Here is a 19,284-nt window from a genome sequence, read left to right as displayed (position 1 = left end):
GCCCTAAAGTGGAATGTAGTCACTTCTTGGATAGATTGAGAAGTTTTCCTTTTGATAGTTGAATTTTTATCTGTTGTTAGCTTTCAATTGTGTTAACTAGGAGCAGAAAAATAATTTTTTCAACAGAAAATACAGGAAGAGTGTGAGGAAGACGTATATAAATTTTCAAATTGCAATTTGGCTAGAAGATCAGTGTTAACACGTAAGCTTTTGCAAAAAAGCAAAAGCAAAGCATCATTAATTATGTAGCTATGCTACATCTAATGAATAAATTGTCTGGCTGAACAAACCTTTTGTACATGTGTATTGCAACCTCTAGAAACCAGGCAGTAGAAGTTGCCAGTAGCATAGACAGTTTTCTTCCTGAAAATTTAGGTTTTTTTGACACCAGCAGATTTTTTTTTTTTAATATGTTTTCCACTGGTGTTCGTCTGTTCAAATCTGAGGAATGACAAGGAAACTTATGAAAATGTGGGCCCCCTGCTTAACGGATCATGGACCTCATGACAGAGGACATGGAAACAGCTGAGGCTGCTGCCTTTGCCTCAGCCTTTGTTGATAAGGTCTGGTTTCAAGTCTCTCAGATCCCTGTGCCTAGTGGCAGAGCTTGGGAGAGTGAAGCATCGCTGTGGCAGAGGAAGATTAAGCTGAGTCCTGGTTATGCAAACTGGGCATAAACGTGTCCGAGGCACCAAGTGGGATGTACCAGGTATTGTGAGGAAGCTGGCCAGTATCCTGATGATACTGCTCTCTGTCACCTTTGAAAGGGTGCGGCAATTGGGAGATTCCTGATGACTGGAAAGAAGCAAATGGCACATTCGTCTTGCCCTGAGAAGGGCAAGGAGGGGCAGGATCAGGGGAACTGCAGACTGATCAGCCTAAGGGCAGTCTTCGGGAGTCATATGGAGTAAGTTCTCCGGAAACTGTTTCCATGAATGGGAAGGTGATTTGGAACAGCCTGCATGGATTTACCAAGGGTAAAGCATGCATTACCAACCCAGTTGCCTTCTGTGATGAGATGATGGGCTCCACTGATGAGGGGAGAGCAGTGTGTGATGTTTGTCTTGACTTTAGCAAGGTTTTTCATGTACCCAGATTGGAAAGATATGGCTTGAATAGGTAGAACGAAGGGTTTTGCTCGTAAGTACAATGTCCAACCAACAGTCAGCTACCAGATATTCTTCAGAGGGTGATACTAGGGTCAGCACTATGTTTTTGTTCACAACCAGAACAGTGTTCACAACCAGAACAGTGTTCACGTGAGACAGAAATCTTCAGTCATCAGCTGCCCAGTGGGACCTTATAGAAAAGGTGGAGCCAGACTTGAAGTTGCACACTGAAAAGATAAAAGGCAACGGATGCAACAAGTTGCAGCAAGGGAATATCTATCTATTCATTAGGAAATTTTTTTTTACTATGAGGGTGGTCAAACAATGGAAGACAATCCTAGAGAGGCTGTAGGATCTCCATCCTTGAAAAAAACTTGACTGGCTTTGACCCTGAGCTGCTTAATATAACTTCGAAGTTGAATCTAACTTGGTTAACTGTACTTTGATCAGGCAGTTGAATCAGGGTCTTAAAATCCCTCTCAACCAAAATTATTCTGTGAGTATACTGATATGTTTCCACTGCACTTCATTTCAGTTATGGCCAGACTTCTCCTTTGAGGTCCCAGAAACAAACTTTCTCCTGAAATTCATGTTACGCTTTCTTGATAATTGCTTCCTACCCTTATTTTGCTTCAGTGTATTTAATAACATTAAACGTGCTGAACTTCAGCAGTTACTTCATTAAAACTTCTTTTCTTTAAGGGAAGCATTTTGTGGAAAAGGGCATGAGGCCATGCTCCTTTTGAGCCACGGAAAAATATTTGTTCACATTAATATAATTCTGAAAACAACATCCATTTGTTCCCCTAAAATAGAGGTGGTACAGAGAAAAAGCTGTGTTTTCAAGGTCTGTATGAGGTAGCTAACTCAGGACCAGCATGGATTTTTTTCTGCAGCTCTGTTTCTCCTAGTGGAGAGGTACTTCAGTGACTGTTTTTTTGGAACTTGATGTTTAAGATTAAATTTCGTCACTTAAGATTGTATTCCCATATCCATTATAATTTTTTTAGAAGTTGTAGTTTAGAAGTCTGTGTTGGACATGATACTTGGAAAAAGCAGGAAAAAATGGAGGAAATGGTGCTTTTATGTTGGTGTTTTTCTTTGAAATGCTGCATCTGAAAAATAGTTGACTTCTGTTGTTTTCGTAAGTTAAATTGATTCATTTACTTTTAAACATATATTTTTCTCCTTTCAGAGATGTGAAGCCTGATAATATGCTGCTAGATAAAGCTGGTCATTTAAAGCTAGCAGATTTTGGTACTTGTATGAAGATGAACAAGGTAAGCATATGTTTTTTAATTTCACTTTTCTGTTTGTGAAAGAAAAACATACTTCAAAGTGAAAAGAAAATAACTGAAAACTTTTTAGCTAGATGAGAAGAGTCGAAAGTTCTACTCTGTTCCCATTACTATTCTCTAAATGCATCCTATTCAATGGCAATGGTAGAATGTAGAAATGTTCTTGAAGTAGGGACTGTATCAACTTGTGTACTGTTTCCTAGAGAAAGTCAGCCTTTGTCTCTATTTCCTCTAGATTATTTCTTTAATTCTTTGGTTGTCAAAAGTTAAGGCAAAGAAGTGACACTATTTTTACATAGTGTGTCAGTAATGAAAGAATCAAAGGTAATGTACAAGTCGCTGAATTCCAATTGTATTTACTAGCCATATGCTGACATAGCAAAAGGGCAAATCTGAAGGAAACAGGTTAAAGAACATCATAGAATTATTTTTAAATATATATCCTGAGGTCACGTACTGTGAAGTGCTGTTGTTCCCTTCAAAAAACTCTGATTGGTTTGTGTCAGCCTCGACATATATATGACGAAAACAATCTGAAATACATGGCGCTTAACAGAGTCTCTGTAATATGTACATTGTTTCTCAATATAGTCTGGGAGCTTTGAATATATCACTGGATTTAGCTGCTTTGCCATCAATACAAGGCACCAATGAAAACCAAGTGCAGGTGATGTGTACAAATTCAAGGAGTTTCCTGAAGTCACAAACAGTCCACTTCAGTGGAATAACTGACACAAAATTTGGCTTTGTTTTGACTTAACCATATTTATCATTGACTGATTGTGTTCCTAACAATGAGGAATTTTGAAATGTAGAAAGAGATTATCCTAGCGTTTAAGCTGTAAGTGCCAAAAAAGAAAATAAAAAATATTATGAAACTTTTCTGTATATTAGCATTACAGAAGTAAACCTGCATCAACAACGCTTTACGTTTTGTGCTGTTCTAAGCAAAGCTAGCTGAGTCGTCGAGCCTAGTCTTGGGTTGCTCTAGTCTTGTGAAAGAGAAAGGTTACTCTGGGGTAGAAACTGCTCAGCATAGGAGCTTAATTTAAGTGCATTCTGGATTTGCTGCATATGCGATGCTGAATTTATATTTGTTATATTTACTTAGTTATTTATTTTTATGCAAGTTTTTCTACTGATCCATTTCTAGGGGTGGCATAGGATTACTTCAGAAGTGCCCGAATGGCACTGGAAAGGGGCACATGGTTACAGCTTCAGCATTCTAGATGCCAGCTCCAGTGTGACTGATCTGTTCAGCCAGGCCTTTCTCAGGGGCATGTGGAATGTCAAATGTTCTTCTCACCTGTTACCTCTTTTGAAGTCTGTTCATTTAGATTTTCAAGGCCCTGTCTACATCTAGTCTTCCTGGCATTAAGTATATTGGGTCGGAGGTGAAAAAATTGCACTTCAGCTGATCCTGTTAGCAAAATCCCTGATGTTGACCCATTTATGCTAACAGAGGAGATTTCCCTGTTTATGGAACATCCTGTCACGATATGACACATTCATACTAGCATGAGTAGGAGAGGCTATGCGGTGTTTATGGGGCCTAGATGCAATTCTGATTATTCTTGGATATTAACTGAGGTTTTTAAAGTAACTTTCACTGTGTTTGACAAAGCTAGTGCTTTGTTCTGGACTTGGTAGCTTAGAATTTAAAAATGTTAAAATACCCGTTCAAAAAAGAACGTTTGTTGATGAAAGTTGATGTTGATCTGTTAATGTTGCTTAGGCTGTGTACTTGGAAATGTCTTGCAATTTTGGATCTTATATTTGGGCCTTGCTGTTTTCATCCTCTTTCTAGGAAGGTATGGTACGATGTGATACAGCTGTGGGAACACCAGACTACATATCTCCTGAAGTATTGAAGTCCCAGGGTGGTGATGGATACTATGGGCGAGAATGCGACTGGTGGTCAGTTGGAGTCTTTTTGTATGAGATGCTTGTAGGTGAGTAGTAGGATAATCAGAATTGACTGCATTACTTAAATATGTTAAAAGTAGTAGTTCTTAACTGTTTAATTTATTACTCTTCTAATGTAAGCTGTGGTTTACTGACCGTGGTATTTACAAAATATGTTTTAGACATATTCTGGTACAGTTCTCAAACATTTGTCCTTGTCTCTTGTTCACTTAGTTGCTTACATTGTTGCATATGTAGTTTGAATATTATAAATAAAATGTGCAATACTTTTGATCTGCTTTTTAATTTTTGCATTGCTGTTTTTGCAGGTGATACACCTTTTTATGCAGATTCTTTGGTTGGAACATACAGTAAGATTATGAACCATAAGAACTCCCTTACTTTCCCTGATGACAATGAGATTTCTAAAGAGGCAAAAAACCTTATTTGTGCCTTTTTAACTGATAGGTAAGATTTAAACTTTACTCAAAATGAAAGTAAGCCTTGGTTAAGAAAATTTCTTCTCATGTTGAAAGAACATATGTGTATATATATATTTGTTTTGTGTGGGTTTCTAAATTGTTCAACGGAAGTGAGTATTTGGGAGAGGAGTCACCAATGGTTACTGCCGCTCTTTATGGCGGTGTCATATATACTGGGGGAAGGGAAGTGCTGCTACTATGGGTACATGTACCTTATAAATTTGATTTGAGTATGAAGTCTTACTTCATAGCAACAGCTACTGTTACCTTGGTCTGCGTTGCACAGTGGTGAGGGGCATGCAAAACGGATTCCTTTTGGATGAAGCTAAAGCAAAAGGTGCATTTTAGGAGTGTCCCTAATGCACTCCCAGCTCTTAGTGGGCATTCAGGATCAGGGTAGAGTCAGCCCAAAGAAAGCCCATCTGAAATGTGGATGTTGAGTCTGTTTCACTTTATGAGTACACTCCTGTTGTACCCACACTACTTCTGAATATAAGCATAACCCTTGCTTGAGAATGGATGCTACAAAGGAGGGGGGCTGCTGCATTGGCTGGGCTGCATGGGATTCGAACAGCAGCATGAAATCCTAGAAGAAGGAGAACCTAGCTGCTGCTTGACAGCTGCCTAGCTCGTCTCTGATGGTGGAAACGGTAACAGCAGGACTTCTTATGGACCAGACTTAAAACCAGACTTTGTTCTGAAATGTAGCTGCTGTGGTCCCATAGATATCTTCATATGAAAACTTTGAGATATGTCTATTTCTTACCTTAGTTTGAGAGGTAATTTTTTGTCTTTGTTGTTAGATTATGCCTTAGAATGGGTCTTTCCTTCAGAATAACTTATGTAATCTTCCAAGCTTAACCAAATCACTCTTTAACAGGGAAGTGAGGCTAGGACGAAATGGTGTAGAAGAAATTAAACGACACCTCTTCTTCAAAAATGATCAATGGGCTTGGGAAACTCTCAGAGACAGTAAGTATAATGTTTTTCTCAGACAGTGCTGTCTTACTTATGTATTATGTTAGCAAAAGGACTGCCATTTTTTTTTTTCATGGAATTTAAAGTTTTATTTACTCTGTACCAAGGAAAGAGATTTCTTAGACAACAAAGAGAAATTCCCCCCAAAAATTCTTGATTGTGTCACTTAAGTAATACAATGATCATTATCGTACTGTTCTGCTTTTTTTCTAGCTGTGGCACCCGTTGTGCCTGACTTAAGTAGTGACATTGACACTAGTAATTTTGATGATCTGGAAGAAGACAAAGGAGAAGAAGAAACATTTCCTATACCAAAGGCATTTGTGGGCAACCAACTTCCCTTTGTAGGATTTACGTACTACAGCAACCGTCGGTATGTATGCAAAAAGCAAGCTAATGGTGTATTCTTTTGTTGACACTGTTCTGACACTTATCAACCAGTAGTTTGATACAAGCCTTTTCAGATTTTTAGTAATGATTCAGAATCCCAAAAAATTATACTCTTTTGACACTTCGATAATGATAACCATTACTGCTAGTCATCAGTACCTTAAAATATCACACTGAATTTGTGGATGTTTTATTCTACTTTAAGAATATTGTATATGGTGCTGCAGAAGCTAAGCAAGAAAAATCCACTGTTGCCACTACTAAGCAGAGCTGCCTGCAGAGCGCTGGACTATATACGTAGAGTCATGAATTGGGGATGCAAATGTCACTTTGTTTTACTGTGAATTACTGTTACTGAGTTCTATATGAAGATTCCGTACTTTACATCGGTGTTTTAGCATGTGGTAAATTAAACCGTGGCTTACTAGAAATAAAATATTTTCTACTTGCCTGTTACCTGTTTCATAATTTTCCTTTTTTTTTTTTTTCCCCCCGAAGTAGTTATGCACTGCAGAGTGAGGTTGTGATGCTTTATAGTTTACACTATTGCTTAGAAGACTTCAAATTACATCAGTTAAAATTATATTAATTCATACTTTTAGCAGTCATTATTATTGTAGGCACTATGGATAGCTATATCTACATTCAAAAATCTCAACAACTTTTTCTTACTTTGAAAGCTGCTTTTAATTGTGGTGGGTATCAGTCAGGCTTAAAATAGGCTAAAACTTCTAGTAGACCATGTCAGATAGAAACTATTAGTTTCAATAGCATTTCTGGATAGGAAAGACTTAAAGGAAATAAATCTGGTTTTCGTCTTTGGATAGAAGAGGAATCACTTTTCCAAGCCTGTGGTGAAATTCTTTCCATCTCTGCAAAGAGTTGGATTTGTTGTTGCTTTTTGCGTAGTAAGGCATAGAAGGACTTACAAGCTTTGCATACGGTTTGTGTGAGTTCAGCAGTTTGGGAAGTTCTCCTACTGTACTGATTATAGTCTATAATTTTAAGAAGTCTTAATTTTTGCCCTGCAGGAAGATTTTGGAATATATTTTCAAGAAGATGAAGTAGCATACAGAAGCTTCTTAATAACAGAATTTCTTCTCTCCCCCTCTTCCTTCTTGGGGGACAGTATCAGGAATTTAGAGAACTAAGTGTTTGTGTTTTGCTGTTGTTGAACTCTGCTACTAAATACCGTCATAACTTTGTAGGCTTACTACAAATAAAATACTGTCCTATAATTGAATTTTGTCCCATAATATTTTGCTGGCCTGATAGTCCTGAAAAGTCTGAAGCAACCATTCATATTTGCTAAACCTGTAATCCTAATTTTTATTCAATTTTTTAATTGGCAATAGTTCAAACATGAAAAAAAAATGCATATTTAGAAAAAAGTTGCACATTTATCACCCCCCAACCCCACCCCCACCCCTTAAGTTTCATCTTATTCATGTGTGCTGGAGAGTTTAAAGAAATGGAAATCTAGAAAAATGATGTGACTTCTGTCTTTAAAGGAAGTAGTACAATCTTTTAGTATTGAATTTCTACAGCTGTAATCTCATTGATTGTAAACTAGGAAATATGGTCGTTTATTATTGAACTTTACCTATAACACAGACTTCAAAGTACTAGCTGAGAAGACTTTGCAGCCCTATCTGGCTTGTGTGTTCTCTTCTGGATTCTGATGGTGCTGGTGCTGTGGCTGTTTAAATATCGCATTCTCACTGCTCAGCAGCCCTGGTGTGCAAAATATGGTGGCTTGTTTTACTCAAGGCAGGAAGCCCCTTTCTGTAGGGAACCGTTCTGTTTCCTCTTTGTCATTTAGTTGTCTGAAAGCAGTCTTGATACTAATTTGACCAAGGCATTGGAGATGTCTTTGCTTTTACCCTCCTTGATCTTTTGGAGAGGTTTTTGTATATGTGAAAGTATGCATGTGAAATAAAAAAAAGGATGTGTCCATCTTTCTCAGTTCGTGTGTTGGAGATTTTTTTCCTCACATAATCTGATGCAGTTAGAGACGTTTTACGTCTCTCTAGATCTGTTATTGGGCCAAGAATATCACACCAAATACCAAAGGAATTTGCAGATAGTAATTTGTATTTATTTACCTGACTTTTCAGAATCATGACAAGTAGAAATTTGTGGTATTTTTAGAAAACACTTACGTAAAATAAGAACACTAGCTTCAGGGCAAACTTTTTGTGTGTGGAACTTTTGGTAACTTTGTTGGAAGTTACACAATCTCTGTAGAGTTCGCTTCATTGCTTTTACTTGCTGCATAAGTGCCTGAGTAAATATTTATGGGATGGAGGCCAATGACAGTGTTGTAACCATGGAAAGCAAGGATTTTTTTAATGGTTATTAAAAAAAAAAAAGTGCTTGTATTAGTATTTGGCAGAAATCCTTTTTTCTGGAGGTCTTCTACCGCAGCTTTCTACTTCAGCCTTTACTATAAATTCTGTGAGTTTTTCAATTAAATGTACTTTAATCTTAAAGTATAATAAATACAGAAATGAAAAAAAAAAAACGGATTATGTTATGATTTGGTTATCCACAATTTTGAGAAAAGAAATCTGGGGGTTGTTTTAATATCCCTGTATTCTGTTTTTTTCATGACCTTGTTTTTAAACAACTCTTAAAACTTCTTAAATGTTGTTACAGGTATTTAGCTGTCTCTGCAGAAAATTCCAACGATAACAGAACGAGCTCCAGTGTGGATAAAAGTGTGGTATGTCTCACTGATTTTCATCTTTGTTGGGTTCTAGTACAAAATCTATTGTGTATGTGGGAATCAACTGTTTGAGTTCTAAATGTCTCAGATTATTTCAGTGCTTGGAACATGGGAAATCAATGCATAACTTTTAACTGTTTAATACAGCTTGCCTATTAAAGTTGTTGGAAAAGCAGAATTTCAGTTCTTCATATAACGTTGGGTTTCCTGAATTGGCATAAAATAGCTGAAACTGCATACTCTTTTTGTGGAACTGGATTCACAGTTTTTGTCTTCAGAAATAAGGAAGTCTTTGTGCAGTATTTTTAGAGTGCCGTATCGATCCCAAGTGTCTGCTGGCTTTGTGGCAATCATGGAGTCTGGATGTGAGTGTGACGGGAAGCTTGGGCTTTCCAGCAACTCGCCAGTTTAACACTGGAGCTGGAGTTCCTGTGAGCTAAGTGAGAGGTGGCAGATAACGTACCCAACTTGGGTATTCTGCTCCTTCTCAGTGGTGCCCCACAAGCTATTGGGAATCGGGGCACTGAGGATCTGCATTTATACAGCAGTTCACCTAGGAAGAGATGTTCAGGAATTCTTTCAGTTACTGCTTCCCAAGCTTCTTGGCAGTCAGGTTTCCAGGAAGGTACACTGAGATGTGGGAAACAAGGCCTGCTTGCATTCTGTGCAAGTTCTGGTGTAAATCAAGTTATTCCCTCAGAATGGTTTGATATCTTACAAATTACATTCTTTCCAGAAGAAAACACTGTCAAAACCTGGTAGTTAATTCTGAAGAAATCTTCTTGGCTTTGGCTATGATTTACTTTGTTAGTATTTTGTTCTGTTTTCCATTTAAAGTAGAAGAGAAGCAGATACTGATGCATGTTCCCTTTCTCTTAAACTTGCAATATAAAGGTTTTAATGATATATGGTATTATGCCGTGAAAATTTGTAAAGGGCAGGGGAACTGATTACGTACTTCATTGGGCTTACTGAATTTATTAAACAGTGAAGTGTCTTGATTTCTTTATGTATGCCAATGTGTCTCATAAATTTTGTTTTCCTCATAAGCGTTTGGCTGTTGATATGGTAAAATTAAAAACAGAGCCAGACTTTCAAATATTTGCAGATACTTAAAGCTGTGTGCTGGCCTTTGGTTGACTTCGAAGAGAGTTATCGAATGGACTTGGGATAATTAGTGGGATACAGGCACCTGCTTGTAGTTAAAGAACCCTCAAGAGTCCTGTCTGTATTGTCAGGTGTATTTGAATGTCTTGTGATTTTAACAGTTTAAGGAGGTGAAACTCTGGAAGGATGGGAGTGATATAGAGAGGTTTCAATAAATGTTAAGTCTTTACTACAAGGTATTTTTACCCCACAGTTCTTTCTCAGCTGTTTTTCTTTCATTACATGCTGCAATGAAAACGGTAATGTTGACACATGGTTAGCAAATTAATTAGTTCTGGAAATATAACACAAGATGTTACCTGGTCTAGCTGCATTTTGGCATGGTACTGAGTGCCTTCTGGGAGGGACTGAGTGCCAGAAATTTCCAGGAAATTCATTGTGTTTTGCAAGTGTGTAAAAATTCACAGAATTGGGCGATGAAGTTGGACAAAAGTGGAATTCAGTGTCCTTTAACTGAATTTCAAACCTCTTTGAAGATCTGATTGTTTACTTTGGCTTAGTGCTACCATAACCACCTGTAAACAGTCCAGGTATTAAGAAAGAGGAGACTGAGATTCTTTTGCACTGGGTCTTCTCTTTTCTTCATTGTTCAGGGTGCAGAACCAGACACACTATACACACTATATATGGCAGTTCTAAGAGGGATTTTTCTTGGCTTCTTTGCTGTAGGCAGGCTTTTCCATATTCCTTTCCTCCCCTGCCTCCTACTCAAAATGGAAACCGAGAACAAACTAAAACATAATGGAATGCTTTCATACTGAGTTAATTGTAACTCCGGATTTTCTTAAGGTATTATTTAGTCTATTGATATCAGATTGTGCAAAACTTCTCTGGAAGCCTGTTGTCTCGCACTAATGTAATTAATTAGATTGCTCAGCAAGCTTAGATAGGCCCCTTGGGATACAGCACTATAAAAGTATCCAGAGACAGAAAGAAGCAAGAGGAGGCAATAGAGGTCCTAACTAGTAGAGTCAGTACAGAAATGCCTCAGTTGCCAGATGTCTTTTTGGACCTGTTCCTTGTCCGTCCCATTTAGTTCCTCTATGCAGCCTGTCTGGAAGGGCTATAAAATAAGTAACCAAGAAATGGAAGAGCAATTATGTTGAAACTTCTTTATCCTTTATTTTTGTGCATTAACTGTGGTCCCTTTTTACTAAAGTGAGAGCTAGCCTTTAAATAGTTCTTGCTTCTTGCTTTATTTCTCAGTGGCTCATACCAAGGAGATAAATGTGGTGTGTACTGGTCCTCCTTCCTTTTTCCTCAAAGTTTAGATTTAGAGGCTATCTCTGTGGTTTTTGATTGCACTGTTGTTTCATCCACGTGGTGTTATGTTGTGTATCACACCAGTAATTGGTTTTCCAGAGCTGTTCTGTAAGTGCTGAGAAGTCTATTCCTTCCAGTATTTCCTTGCTCTCTCAAGGCTTTGTGATAGGTAGTAGTTAATATACAGAATAGAGTGGTGAATATATAAAATACATTGTTTCTGGTTAGTCCTGAGTTGGCATGTCTGTATTCTTCCTCTGAAAACTTCAGAGCAGCTTAAGATCGTGGAAGAAAGAAAAAGGAGGAGATAAGAAAGGATCTCCAATTCTTGAGAACACCTGAGTGCTCCATGCTTTATTTCCTACTACAGTGGGAAGGCGAACAGATTGAAAGTAGGAAGTAAGAAAAACGCCTGCCTGGAAGCAGGCAAAAATAAGCTCACCTATAACTTTCTCATTTAAGATGGATAAAGCATGCTATAATATGTCTCCAAACTCCTCCTCTTAGTCTTATTCAGCAGTTGTAGTTTTTCTCCAGTTGCTTCTTTTTCTGGGACGATTGTGCAAAAGGAGTCAGGCAATTGTCAGAGTTCTTGAAGTTAGAGCGAGGAAAAAGCAAGCAAAGGGTTGGAACCACTTGAATATGTTGCTTTGAAGAGAGAGTAGGTTAGGACTGTAATTCTCTGTGCAATTCCAAGAGTGTTGAGGGAAATGTGGGAAAGCTAAATAAGGCTGAAATCCTGACAAGATCAGTGAAAAGGTTTAAAAGAGTGAATCAGCCTGAGCTTGACTTAATGAGCTTCCCCAAAGTTGATACCATCTTGTTTTAATTGAGGATTTTGCTGATGTTGAAGTGGGATTATTACGCCGAGAGATCCAGTAGAAGGTAGATATTTTGAGAGTATATGAAAAGAATTAATTTCTGAAGTTACCTTGCTGGCAAACAGTACCTGCTATATAGTAATGTTCTGTATTAATATTTGAAGCTTGTTACTATTTTCAAACCTTAGTACAGTGCTAGCTGTAAAAAATTATCTCTGACTAAATAGATGTTAAGAGCCTTTTCCCCTCATTGCTAGTAACTGACAGGCCTGGTTCTGCTTCCTGAACTTGTTGAGACCTTGGAGATGTGTTGCAAAATACATGTGGTGGTTCATGCTAGAAAAAGAAATTTTGAGACTGATTAACTTGCTTTCTAATATTTTTGCAGTAATACCTTTAGTCTGATCCTGAAGATACTCAAAATAAGGAGGATTTGGCTTAGCTTAGCCTTGTGATTTTGGCCCAACTATTCAGAACCCTAAAATTTTATATGTGTGCAAATGATAAAACTGCGTAATAATAAAGTTGTTTGATTAATTTTTTAAGATTTTGGGGCGGGGATCACATTTTAATAAGGTGAAAGAAATCTAGTGTTTAGACAGAAGTGAGTAAGCTGTAGTACAACATAAGCAGCACTGAATATTCTGAAATACTTTTTTAAAGTTTTTAAATTTAATGCATGTTCTTTCATGTACAAATATATATTTAAAGCTGGAAAATATGCAGAAGATGATCTATGATTTGGAAGAACAACTACATAATGAAATGCAGTTGAAAGATGAAATGGAGCAAAAGTGCAGGTGAGACTTTGAACTTTTAATTGTTTACATAATTTAAATACATCTGACACTTCAGTTCTGTATTACTGCTTTAGGGATTACCACAATAACATTAAGAATGGTACTGTAGTTCTCCAAGGGAGTTCCAGGCACAGGTTTAAGTCATTCTAAAACAGTATTTGAATGTTTTTCTTGACAATAGAATGAAGAAAATGTTTTGTTTTCATTGGCACCCGTGTAACACAGACTCTTTCTAAACACTTGAATGTTTGAGTTTACCTGATATCCCTGAATTCAGATGTTTTATTGGACTGAGGTACACAATGATCACGCTGATTTTTTAAGAAATGTAAAATACTGTATATACAGCATATATTGGATTATTAAAATTAACTGTCTGGTTTCTAAATAGTACTTGGTGGAAAAACACATTCCTTTGTTTTCCTGTGACTGATAGATAAGAACAACTATTTGCTTTCTGAAGTCTTGTGTCTACCATGTTGAAGAAGTAGCTACATGAGCATTTGCCTATTTCTTGCAGCTACACTTACGAACAAACAGTTAGGATTCTTCTTTTCCAATAGACAGAAATTTTTACTCAGATTCACACAAACCAAATTCCCCTTCAGTTAGCTTCGCCTTTTGAAGTCTTTTCCTGAAGGCCTAAATAAAGCCAGGAGGCCATGCTAGGTGTAGTATATAGGAAGAATTTAGGCTTGTGAATTAGGATAACAGTGTGTAGCTGTAGAAGCTGTTTATATGGGAACTGGTAGCCAAAATGGTCTGGTGGGAATTTACACTGTGTGACACTGTCACTTAAATGCAGCTTCACTGTTCACATGTTCTGATTGCTTTCCACAAGCAGGACGTTTATTGCTTGAAAAACATTTAGTAACTCTTCCTGAGGTACTACTGAAGCTGTCGGAGCACAACAGTGTGTCTTCTGAGATGCCATACTGTTTACTGCACAGTTAGTAGATAGGATATATTGCTGTAACTGCTCTTCATTGTACCTGTCAGGTAACATTGTCTGGGTCCTTTTTGTTATCTCTTTGAAGAGGGATAGCTAGCTATAAAAATGCAACGGATGTGTCAATGTTATTGTCAGTTGAACTGAGGTTTTACTATGCACTTAACCTCACTCTCCCTGTAGTACTATGTTCTAATACATTGCTTCAACAGAGAGACTTTCAAATATTATAATTCAAATATCTTTATCCATATTAGGGAACTGGCTACTGTTGAACTAATGAACCATTTTAGATATTTGGAAAGTTCACAACTAGAGGAAGTTTTAGCAGTTAAACAGGGCATTCTAGTTTAAATGATAATCTGTTCTGTACATACACTGTTTTTACATTTGCAGATTAAGGGGGAAATGTGGCACCGAAAGTTTTAAATACATAATCTGCAGTGAAGTTGATAAGTACTTCTTAATTTATTTTACAAATTATTTCATATATATATGATTGTTTTCTTCAATTTCAAATGTTTATTACAAAATAGCATTAGCCAAAATAGAAATGTTCACTTTAGTAATGTTCCCAAATTATTTCACTAGAAAAACAGCATGCGTAATGTATCCTTCTCAAATATGATTAAATGATTTTGTTTTATTTTTAGATCTTCAAACATAAAGCTAGACAAGATAATGAAAGAACTGGATGAAGAGGTAAATTTTTTCCTCACTGAAGCCTTCTTAGTTGGGTAAAGAATGTGGATAATATTTTTCATGATTTAAGATAGTTCTTCTGTGACTAAAAATATTGTTCTGAGTTGAAATGTGAGATCAAACCATCACATTTCAATACATAGCATTGGGAGATAAAATTTTATTTGCACACATTTTCGAAAACTCTTCCTTTCTGCAATTCATGCTGAATTCTGTCTCTGCTAAATGTTTTGCTTAGTCTTGCTCATTGCAATTTCTCAGGAGTTTATCAAAATCAGTTAGTCTAAAAATTAATGTACATGTGATTTTCTATTGAGTCCTTATGTTGTCTCTTAGTAATAATTTTAATAGTTGCTTACCTTTAATCACGTTAACAATTACTTTTCTAGTAATTACATACATTTGTCATGTAGAAGTTAAAAAAGCCATCTTTTCTGCAAACCTTTTCAAGGAAGTCAGAAACTCATTAATTGGAAATGATGCATCAATTTCCTTGATTAGTTAGTAGCAGAGATATTGGTTCCTTCCTTAAAATTTAAATAGAAAATTCCAATGCTTTTAATTTTAGGGAAATCAGAGGAAGAACCTGGAATCAACAGTGTCTCAGATTGAGAAGGAAAAGATGGTATTGCAACATAAGATAAATGACTACCAAAGAAAAATTGAACAAGAGAATGAAAAAAGACGGAATGTGGAAAATGAAGGTATGTCATGTTGTCCAAACATTGACACTGATGAGGTGTATGATGTGTTCTGGGGAATAATTTACTACCTTAGCATCTTAAGTGCTACGCAACTTTAAAAGGATCTTTTCAAATAATGGACACGAATTTTGAGTTTATTTTTATTCGAATTTTAACAAGAACACACAATATTTTTGTCTTATTTTCAAATTCTGTTCTCTACAGTGTTCATTTGTTGTCTGCAAGCACAGAATTTCACCTAAAAACATATATAAGAAACTAAAATTCAATAAAAGATCTATTATATGCCAAGAATTTATTTGAGCGTGTTTGTGTAAAAACAAAAAAAAAGCCCTAAGGATTTTTTAGTCTGATATATTAATGGTGTAATTTCTCTTTAGTGTCCACGCTAAAAGATCAGATGGAAGACTTGAAAAAAATCAGCCAGCATTCACAAATTTCAAATGAGAAGATAACACAGTTACAAAAACAAGTATGTTGCTTGTGCTCATTGTCTTCATTATTTCTTAGATTTGAGAAGCAGTATTGAGCATTCAGATGTAACAAAACTGATCCCGATAATTTTTTGAGAATCTTGTCTGGTTTATTTTAACAGCTAGAAGAAGCAAATGATTTGCTGAGGACAGAATCGGATACAGCAGCAAGACTGAGAAAGGGTAACACCGAAATGAGCAAGTCATTAAGTCAGGTAGAATCACTGAATAGAGAACTGCAGGAAAGGTGCAGAGTTCTAGAAAGCACAAAACTGCAGGTGGAGAAAGATTATTACCAACTACAAGCAGCTTTGGAGGCGGAACGAAGGGACAGGAGTCATGGATCTGAAATGATTGGAGAATTACAGGGTAAATATTCTGTATTTATACTTTACCAAAAGAGTTGTGATAACCCTGCTTTATTAAATAAAGTACAGTTACATAAAGGGAGGAAAGCCAACCTGCAAACTGCGGGACAGAACAGTTTCTGAAGATTGGATCTTGTCTCCTGATCATGTCTGAGCGGCTCTTGGGAGGGAGAGTATCAAAAGCAAAGAGTGGGAAACGCTGATTGTGAGTCTATGGGGCTGCCCTGACTAAAAGTGTGAGTTCAGTGGTACCAAAATAGGAAAAGCTGATAAAGTGCTAGAGAACACACACCACTCTGTCTTACTGCCTTGGTGCAATAGCCAAGTTGATGTACCCTGCCATTTCTCTTCTTTCATTTGTGGAGAAAGCTATTTTGTTATTAAATTGCATTTGTTTTTTTCTTTTATGATGCTTCTACATTACTTTATAAGCAAGATGAAGAGCATAGCAAGGGATGCAGATGTGGAATCGCTTTTTTTCTGGATGCTTGGAACTTTCTACCATTTGTACTTCTGATTCTTTATACTAGAAACTGTTCAGATACAGTAGTTCATAACTGTGCTTATGGTAATGGATCCTGCCTCTTAACTTGTCATTTTAAACCATCTGTCTGCAGTATTGAAGATCATTTTCCATGAGGCACAATCTTCTATTGAGGACTTTTGGGGTGGTTTTGTATTTGTTTTTTTTAAGGTAAAGTTTGGTAGCAAAAAGAGCAAACTACCAAGAATCAAGTTGCTGGTTTACTTTGCTTCAAATGTAATAAATCAATTTCAGTTGAAAAGTTCCTCTGAAATGACTGAATGTTTGTTCCAGTCTGTTGTTAATTGCAAGCAGGAGGTACAAATGGCACCAGAAGACTATTCTGTGAACTCCAAAACGTGTTCTTTGACCACATCCAACTCAGCAGCCTGCAGCAAAAGGATCTTTTTCTGAAGGGTGTAGGGTTAAGGTGCTTTGCTGATATGTACCCAAATAGCTTTATGTAATTCAAATACTCATGCAGCTGGTTTTAAAAGCACAATTAAAACGAATGAGAAAAGTGTAAGATTTAGGAAGATTTTCTCTTCTTTGATCTCATAGTTTCATACATATTGCCAGGCTGTGTCTTTATACTTCAGAATAAAGTGAAGTGGACTGTACTGTAGGCAGATGTATTTGAATGGATAGGTATATTTTTGCATACTGTATTTAAGGTATTAAGTGTAATATAGAGTAATCCAAAATACTTTGTGTATTCATTTTAAAGGAGCTAATGCAAATTCTTCAGTCTAGAAATATATGTTACTACTTTGGCTTATATATATACACTATTGCTTTGGCATGTGGATATATACACACACACACTACTGCTACTACGACCACTACTAAGGCTCGGAGGGAGACCTTATTGCGGCTTTTCAATACTTAGAGAGGGCTTATAAGAAAGCTGGCAAGAGACTTTTTACCAAGGCCTGTAGTGACAGGACAAGGAGCAACGTTTTTAAACTGAAAGATGGTATGTTTGGATTGGAGATAAGGAAGAAATTTTTGACAATGAGGATGGTGAGACCCTGGGACAGATTGCTTAGAGAAGTTGTGGTTGCCCCATCCCTGGAAGTGTTTAAAGTCAGGAGGGATGGGGCTTTGAGCAACCTGATCTAGTGAAAGATGTCTCTGCCCATGGCAGGGGGATTGGACTAGCTGGTCTTTAAAGATCCCTTCCAACCCAAACCATTCTGTGATTCTACTTGGTATGTAATATAAACTTCCAGTGGCATACAGGGTCTTGTGGTAGGTGCTTTGGGGGACAGAGAATAGTTCCTCTCTCCATTGTAGAGCACTTGAGCCACACTGTAGATCCATTTTGAGACTAACTTTCTGTGTGATGTGGCTTATGTACCTATTAGTGGAGTTAACATCAGCAAAGGTGCTTCTTGCATAGCACAGCAGAACTTGGGTTAATGGAAGAAATTTTGCATATTAGATATTGGAAGTGGTGAAGGCAGGTACCAAGTTTTGCATGTGGTTATTTTTTGAAAATTGTTCCTAATGGAATGCATAAAGACTGGCTAAAAAGATCAGTTTCCTTTTACAATGTACAGCCTTTGCATATCTGAAAAATGTGGAGGTGTAAATATTTTAGGGACCCAGAAACCAGTAAAGGTTTAATAGGCTGTTTATCCAAGTCGAGTTACTAATATTGAATGATATTTCATTTCTCATGGCAGTTCGGATTACAACTTTACAAGAAGAAGTAAAAAACATCAAAAACAATCTTGAAAGAGTGGAAGCAGAAAGAAAACAAGCACAGGATATGCTTAATCATTCAGAAAAGGTATGGCAAAATGATGTTGAGGCTAATGTTCTTTGTCAGCTTTTGACTATATTTTCAAATAGGATTTATTGATATTACTAAGTCCTGTGTTCTGGTTCTAAATCAGTCTTGTGTTAAAATTATTAACTAAATAGTGCTAATTTACAATCTTATTACAATGGTAAGTCTCACAAGTCCTCAGGTAGTTCTTATTTGTAGCTTTGGGCATAAAATTCATGTTTGTCGTTCACTATCACTGACTCAAGGATCCAGCCATTTGCCAGTAGCAAGTAATTTCTGTTCTGCCTGCCTAACTATTGCTTCAGAGACTTGCCTCCTGAAAATCTATGAATTGAACTTTTTAAAAGCCTGAAATTGAAATTTCTGCTTTTACTGGATTTTAATTTGGCTGGATCGGTGCTAGACCTTTTGATCAACTTTGGAGCTGAACCGTTTCAATTTTTTTACTTCCTTCCTTCATAAAGAACGGTAGCAGCGTGTTCCCCAAACATCCCCACCCCAAGATGGAGAAACAAGTAGAGAGTAAAAGGAAATCCTGCAGCCTGTTTCCAGATAGGCTACATAGTTAGTTCCATGTTTTGAGGTCAGGTAAAGACTTGCTGTGCTGTCCGGTCTATCCAAATAACTCAGAGGTATGACTATATATGAGGGAGGGTGTAAGCAGATACAGTTCTTATTTGGTGTTCTATGAACCAGTGATCCAAAGGCAAGTCCCTATCTCTCAAAGCTCCTTTCCAGTGCTTGTTTCTTGAGTTACTGTAAAATGCTGGCAATCCTAACAATGAAATAATAGAATTGCATCCAGGTAATGATACTTCAAATTCCTCTG

At 37.0% G+C, this 19,284-nt stretch overlaps 1 protein-coding gene across 1 annotated transcript in view; it reads left to right on the top strand.

The window, feature by feature from the left end:
- The window catches only part of ROCK1 (Rho-associated, coiled-coil containing protein kinase 1), a 93,686-nt gene that overhangs the window by 40,772 nt on the left and 33,630 nt on the right, over positions 1–19,284 (top strand). The window contains exons 6-17 of the mRNA XM_009886626.1: positions 2,305–2,389; positions 4,215–4,359; positions 4,642–4,780; positions 5,675–5,766; positions 5,986–6,145; positions 8,821–8,887; positions 12,853–12,941; positions 14,544–14,592; positions 15,161–15,296; positions 15,677–15,768; positions 15,892–16,138; positions 18,349–18,455. Of these exons, the coding sequence (XP_009884928.1) occupies positions 2,305–2,389; positions 4,215–4,359; positions 4,642–4,780; positions 5,675–5,766; positions 5,986–6,145; positions 8,821–8,887; positions 12,853–12,941; positions 14,544–14,592; positions 15,161–15,296; positions 15,677–15,768; positions 15,892–16,138; positions 18,349–18,455 (1,408 nt within the window). The remainder of the gene's footprint in view (positions 1–2,304; positions 2,390–4,214; positions 4,360–4,641; positions 4,781–5,674; positions 5,767–5,985; positions 6,146–8,820; positions 8,888–12,852; positions 12,942–14,543; positions 14,593–15,160; positions 15,297–15,676; positions 15,769–15,891; positions 16,139–18,348; positions 18,456–19,284) is intronic.

The sequence above is a fragment of the Charadrius vociferus genome, unplaced genomic scaffold (genome assembly GCF_000708025.1).
Source record: "Charadrius vociferus isolate BGI_N301 unplaced genomic scaffold, ASM70802v2 scaffold45, whole genome shotgun sequence".
Lineage (NCBI taxonomy): Eukaryota > Metazoa > Chordata > Aves > Charadriiformes > Charadriidae > Charadrius > Charadrius vociferus.
This window is presented reverse-complemented; position numbering and strand designations above follow the sequence as displayed.